Source organism: Macrobrachium nipponense, chromosome 5, assembly GCF_015104395.2.
Source record: "Macrobrachium nipponense isolate FS-2020 chromosome 5, ASM1510439v2, whole genome shotgun sequence".
NCBI lineage: Eukaryota > Metazoa > Arthropoda > Malacostraca > Decapoda > Palaemonidae > Macrobrachium > Macrobrachium nipponense.
In genome coordinates, this window is record NC_061107.1 from 130655228 (window position 1) to 130662727 (window position 7500).

At 36.2% G+C, this 7500-nt stretch overlaps 1 protein-coding gene across 1 annotated transcript in view; it reads left to right on the top strand.

Moving 5' to 3' along the window:
- LOC135215650 (oxysterol-binding protein-related protein 8-like) overlaps positions 1-7500 on the top strand; it is a gene marked incomplete in the record, with an annotated part of 484283 nt that overhangs the window by 463972 nt on the left and 12811 nt on the right. Inside the window, 2 exon segments of the mRNA XM_064250572.1 lie at positions 1-57; positions 6726-6893. Coding sequence (XP_064106642.1) covers positions 1-57; positions 6726-6893 — 225 coding nt within the window.

The following is a 7500-nucleotide window of genomic DNA, read 5'->3' on the forward strand; positions in this document are numbered from 1 at the left end:
GCTGCTAGAGAAAGAAAAGCAAAATGTGATGAGTGGATCCCAAAACATTTTAGCCAGGTAGGCATTTAAATAATTATGTTGTCTTGTTTTTCATTTTTTGATGGTTATGCTTTACAACCGTTTCATATTAGGTAATAACATTGACCTTTGGTGTGATGCCAGTTGTCTAAACTAATAAATTAGTCTGAGATAGAATTTATTGATGTTGATAAAAGTTGTGTTTTATGGGCTTAAATCACCTTTAAGTGCATACAGGAAATATTAATTTAGGCAGGCAATATGAATTTCAATTTGACACAAACATATACAACTTTGTGTACAACAGTATGATCTGATCTATTTATTAATGCAAATATAGATCTTCGTTTTATATTATAGAAACTCAAACCACTGTATTTATTATAAAGGAATGGTCAATGAATGTCACTCTGAACCTTATTTCAGATTTTCTGCAGGCTCTTTAGTAGGTTAGATGAATCTGAAGTTGATGCCAGTACATTTAATACTTGAGAATACAAGAGTTGACTTTGCACATTCAAAGGGTGGAAGTACTCTTTGCTTCTTCACCAGCTATTAAGCAGACATCATATAAATTTTTATAATTTCTCTGGTGAATGTCTAAATTTGTTTTATATAAGTGGAAGAAAGATGCTGGATTCTTGATACCATTCATCATAGAGGGCTTTATCATCATCCAGGCTCTAGAGGTGGTTCTGGTATTTTTTAATATTTTAAGTTTTCCATAATTTTCCACATTAACATCCTCCTCCAACTTCAGTGTCTGGTTTTTAAACTGGAGGTAGAGGGCTTAAAATCTAACGTATTCCTTGTACTGGAGTAATTGTGTTGATAGCATGAACAGCATCAAAGTTGGAAACTTGTTGAAGAATCTTGTAAGGTGAAGCGAACAGTAATAATTGTGAGGTTGCCTCTCATTTTCTATATCTGTATATATATATGTAAATAGTGAAAAACCTAACTGGTAGTAGTACAGTTTTGATTCACTTGAGCATCACATATTTAGGGGATGTTTTTTGATAAGCAGTGAGGTAAGGTTTTATTTAGCATTGCTCTTCCTCATCATTCCTTCATTTTGTTACAGTCCTTTGCAACCTTTAATCCATATATGACCTTGTCCTTCATACTGACAAACTTTGCTTTTCACTTTGCTTTTCTTTTCCTAATCATCATCCCCATCGCTATCTCAGTGCTAAAGGGTCAGTTATCTTGAAGTGTTATCTCCAGGTATAATCAAAAGCATCTTCCTCTTCTAAACTCTCGTCCTCCAAATCCTCTTTTATTTTATCTCTCCATCTAATCCTTTGCTTCCTTCTTGATCTTCTACCCTAACAGGTTCCACCATCCAAGCCCTCTTCACTCCTTCCTCCTCGCTCATCCTTCCCACTTGCCTATACCATCCCAAAATGGGTTCCCTTATTTTGATAATCTGTGCCATCCTGGAACTTGTAATTTCTTCATTTCTCAGCCTTGCATGCAACAAAATCACAAAAATTCACTTCAGCACCCTCATTTCTGTTAGCTCTAGCATCTGCTCCTTGATGTTCTGATCCATACATCATCACTGGTCTAATTACATTACAATGCTGTTAATTATGTTTGAGTTTATTTGACATTGTTATCATGTCACACAATACCCCTGCCACCTCCCTCCCAACCCACAGGCTGCTTTCATCCTAACTTTCCAGCCTCAGCTTCACACCCTCCCACCAGGCTTAAAGTAGATTGTAAGTATTTAAAATTCTCAACCTGTTTCAAATTTAGTGTCATGCATCCCATACAAATAACCATTCCCTTCCCAGTTTGCTAGATACCATAACCTCTTGTTTTATCTACTTTTACCTTCATATCACCTTATTCAAGAGATGGTTGCTGCATCTTTAACCATGTGCAGTTCTGCAGTCTGTGTCATAATCACAAGGTCATCATCATGTAACAATCCCGTGGATTTTCATTTCTAATCCTTTCAGTCAGTACATTCATAATTAGTACAAACAGAAATAGGCTAAGTGCCTCTCTTTGGTATAAACCAATTCATAACTTTATACATTTTTATTTTGTCACTGGCTATTATTACTGGTGTCCTTGAATTTTTTAACATCATTTCAACCAGCCTTTAAATGGCCCTTTCCTCTTTCTTTAACATCAAAACACTGCCTCCTGTAAATGCCTTATTATAAAGGCAGCAGAAAGTATACTTCTCCCTTTTATGAAACCATACTGCCGTTCACCAATCATCACAGTTTCTCGCACTCTCTCTCATCCAGTTTTTGTTCATTCTTCGAAAGATGCTTTGTCAGTTTGATTTCTGTAAGTTCCAATATATTATCATACTAGTAACACTACATTCTGTTATAAGATGTAACACCTACTCAGTTTCTTCATGTCTGTGACCCACTGTAATAGATTAAACAGACCAACTATCTCTCATTCACTTTCCCTACCAACTTTTCTTATGTACAAAGCATATTTGTCATCCTCTTCACCACATCAACAATTTCTCAACTTTCTTGTTAGGGTACCAACATTAAATGTATGATATACTGTAATCTTCATTACTTCCCTTGATTTTTTAACCACAGTCATTAACCATCTAGTTACCACACCAGTAAGGGGATCCTGAAGTTGTCATATATGGGGGATGCCCAAGCCCTATTCTCATTCCTTAATGCATCTGGCAGATATTTCATAATCTACGTACTACATAGGTTTGGCAGACATATTGTAGCTTTGTAAATATGACTGCCTTTAGAAACTGCCAACAAAACTTAAACGATTCATTAAGTAGTGCCTCAGCCTCAGGAATTTTGTGCACGTTAAAGGCACCGTTCTTTTTGGACCCTGCTTTGTGGCATCCTTTGGTTTACTATATTAGTAATCATTAGACAAACAGAAGCTAATTATTAGATAGGCAGGCTGGACAGCAATTATGTATACCTAGTATTTTGTATAATGTAATTTTTCTTTTTTGTTTTACTTATTGTCAGTTTTGAATATTTATCTGTATTTTTACTGTTTTGCTATGATATCAGTTTTATCTTTTCTGGTGCCAGTAATCCAGTCATTCATTTGTTATTTTGGAAACCCCTTATCTTTAGTAATTGATAGAAATTCTGGAATATTGAATTCTGCATAACAAATTTTAATAGAATAGGCTTAATGTTGAATTGTGGTGCTTTTCATTCCTGAAGGAATGCCATCGTGTAGTAATATTATCACATCTTCTAACTGGTTACATTCATCTGATCATTGAGGTTTTGAACACCTCACAGGACTATTAATTCCTAAATGTAGAGATTATAGAGATTACAGAACAACACTCAAGTCACATACATTTCTTTCTTTAAATCTTAAGCTGAAAACCCTTATGGGCAGAGTCCACAGACTATGCACACTGTAGGACTCCGAAAGGAACTCCCCAGCAAAGAAAGACAAGTTATGGGAAAAGGTGATAATTGAACATGGGGGAATAGAAAATAAAGCAATTACACTCAAATTCAGATGTCAGCAGAAAGTAGGAATGAATTATCTCCTTGCCCAAACATATGGAGATCAGAAGTCTCCACAACTGCACCAGGCAAACTATTACAGATTTTACTTGTAACCAAAATAAAATTCCAACAAACTGAGTACATACTAGTATTAAACCTGATGCTAGACAACAACAACTCTGTTTGCAGGAGCTGCTTGCTTGGTATTGTGAGCAAAACCAGTTAGGTCAAGTTAAGAAGAATGCAGGGGTCGTTTGTTGTTCCAGGACATTTTATGCAATAAACATAAAGAACTCACTTGACAGCATCTGTGCTACAAGTCAACTTAAGAGTTGTAAAATAAACTTGGCTAGTGACAAAACTATTCAACAATTTAAGGTGAAAGCCAGCACCTGGAGCGCACACTGGAGAACTACATCAGACAATGAAGATTAAAACACACCCAATGATTTTATTACGAAACATATGGAAACACTTCTGTTAACTATGTTTACTACTGCTTCTGTTGTTGTGTTCCTCTTGACTTAACAGCCATCCTGACTCATTTGTAGTTAATGTGGATTTGCTGTTGTCATGCTAGGCTAGAAAACATTCTGCTTCCCAGTTCCAGCCAGCAACACTAGACTGTCTTCTCCCAAGCAGAAGTTCTTGAAGCTGCTAGCTGGAGCATTTATAAGGCTTCTTCCTGTCTTCCAAGTACTGTGACATCTTAAGTACTCGAGCTGAAGGCGCTCTTCTTCCAGCTGACCTTGTTCTTCATCTACAGGGTGTTTCAAAATTAGAGCCTCCCCCTTTACGGCATAAACTAAAATTGATATGGACAAAAACAAAAGTAATTCGGATCAGGTATTTATTTAAGTTTCTCTCTGAGTATTTAATATTTTGTGTGGCCTCCATCTTACTGTACCACAGCCAGGGGGGGGCTCAAATTTCAAAACACCTGGTATTACCTTGGTCATTGGTGCAATCACAAAAAGTCTGCCAAAAGGGAATAAGTCTAAGAAGCCTGTTTCAGGAGACTCACACATAACATGACTCCCACATCCATAGCAGGCACTTTCAGGTGTTTTATGAAAATGCATCTGCTTTCACTGATGATTTCCCTGCCTTCTGTTACCCTAAACAAAAAGTTGGGATATTTTCATCCACCTACCCCAAGGATTCTTTCTTAGTCAGCAATTAAGTAATCCTATAAGCTTGTTTTAATCACTCGGAAAACATCACTAGCTTAGTCAGATACTCTAGCGACAACAAGGAATTATTCCGCATTATGCTTTAGAAAGAATCTATTTTAGGATGAGAGCCTCGCAGTTGGATTACACAAAGTTCTGGTTAACTGCAATTATTATAACTGCTTACTCATTCATAAGCTCAAAAGAAGTGCTAAGAGGTCCCCAGGTTTGGCAAAACTCAGACCACGTGTAAGGTCAGGGAGCTCACTCTGTGGTCAACAGGCAATGGGAACTTGGTCAAGGGCAGAGAAAAAGCTTCTTGAACCAGAAGACCCTTTTCTTGGTTCTTCATTATTTGCTGTGATGTTAGAAGGCAAGGTGGTTGTCACTAATATGATGGAAAACTCCACCTCAGTGTCTAACTCGGGAGTCTCAGGAATATCTAAACTGGTAGTGCCATCTATCAGTGATCTTTATGCGGGCAGAAGCCAAGTTGAGATAACCCTAAGGTTCGTACCTGGAGGGCAAAACATGAATCATAGGTTATTTTAATGGCCTAAAAGAATGTAATAATGGTGAAGCTACAGCACAAGTTGCAGTGCTTGTCAGTGAGATCTGTGGCTTTTGGACTTAGTTTCTAAAATGTAATCTATATGTCGCTATGATTTTATTGCATTACAGTATGTGGCGATTCCAGACCAACAATCATGAACTTGCATCTCTGGGATATAACATAGGCAACTAGGGTTGTGCTCACTGGGTCTCGTGGTACTAGAAGGATGGGTGATCTCTGTTTTGGGTGAGGTTCCTTGTTCAATAGATACATCATCATCATCACTGTTAACCATCCGGTTATTCATCTATTATGGCATTTTTTGTGACTTAACTTAGTATTTACCTCTTCATCTCCACCTAGTGGATAAATACTATTCGCTGCTGAATAAGTTGCTGATGGGAATACTCCTTGTATCATGGAGCTTCGAACCCACAATATTTCCAGATTGTTGTGAAATGGTAGGTAGACATAATTTGCCAAGTTCAAATCTTTGAGAGATGAGCTGTGATAAAAACCTGGAGCACAGAAATCCCTGAATGCCCAGGAGGAATTGGAGGACTCCATGATAATCAAAAAGGCACACACACACAAACACACTGAAACAAAGAAATCGTGGGCAAATAAAGCAACTGGCTTGGAATGAAGGAGAGTGCAAGTGACTACTCTCCAAGGCGGTCAAAGAAAGTCTGACGTGTCACAGTGTTCTATGCCTGGTCGGTGACCAGCTTCCACCCCGTGTATGCACGAGTTGCCAGATGGCACAGATTCCTTGCTTTACAATCTTTGTTGTTAACTGGTTTCCAGCTGGTGCAAGAAGATTATCCTAACTGTTAGCTGTGAAAAATCCAAATTTATTAAAAATTTTATTTTTTTGTGGATTGAACAATTCACAGTTGACTAATTTATGGTTATGGGCTAATACATAGTAAATAGGTTTGTGGTGAAACAAGTACCAGTTAAATTTTTTAAAACAAAATGATTTAATCCTTACAAATCCATTTTACATAAGCAAGTTCCCACTTGATAGCCTTACTAATTTCTTTTGGCTGTGGATTAAATGACACAGATAACAAAATTTTGGTTACTTTGACTGGGGTATCTACCTGCATTGCTTAATAATACCAGCAGACTGCCATTTTCTTTCCTTCTTGGAAAAAATACTGAAGCTTCTGGGATAATTTGCTGCACATGAAAAGGCTAATGATGAATACCATGTAATGGGTTTTATGAAGAAATTTCATTGTCAAAAAATTTAGTTTTGTAAGAAGGCCTTTCTCAATGTAATACAACAACTACCTATAAAGAATTAGGTTTGTGAAATATGACTGCTACAATTTAACTTGTGGTGCCAGCTTAGTGTTGGTAGCTCTCCTTTTTCTTAAAAATATATGTAAGAAAAGTAAAAATTGTTGTAATCTACCAGTTATTTTTTAGTAACATTATTTGAGAGTTGTTTTTTAATACACAAATTTTTTTATGGCTCTGTAGGATCCAGTGACTGGAGTATATGTCTACAAGCACTCAGACTTGCGGCCTTGGGACCCCAGGACAGATCTCTTCCAGTATGAGTATAATTATCTTATATCCACAAAAACAAGACACAAAGCTCCAATGATAAGAACAGCATCAATTGTCAGTGTTGATCCAAAATGTGAGGTCAGTACCATTATATATAGTACATATATATATATTTTTTATTGAAGATCATGAAATTTTTTCTGTATTGATTCATTTCATGGTTCAATCTTTTTGGCTAAATTTAAAGTTTCATTGATGTTTGGAAAAAACCACAATTAAGTGTAATAATAATAATAACTAATAATTAATAATTTATAATTAATAATAATTAATAATAATAATAAGTTAAGGCCAGTATACAGGTTGTTTGCATTTTAACATGAAATGGTTGCTATACTGGTACTGAAAAATTTATCATTTTACCTTTTAATGCAGGCCTAAAATCAGTAAAATAGCTCTTAAATTTAATTGGTCCACCAGTGCTGTGTGATGTACAGGCATTAGCCATGGCAGAAAAAAAAAGGATACAATAGTTTATAAGAGCAATGAGGATCCAATCAGAGAAGGAATTTTTGCCTCCAGATAACTTTGTTGTAAAGATGTTTGTCAGATTAAAAAAAAAAAACTAACATTACCATCCTAAAAACTGTTTATGCCAACTTTTTGATTTATGGAATTATTAATATTTTTTAAAATTAGCCTCTTCCATTATTGTGATAAACAGCACCATTTTTCTCAGACTCCT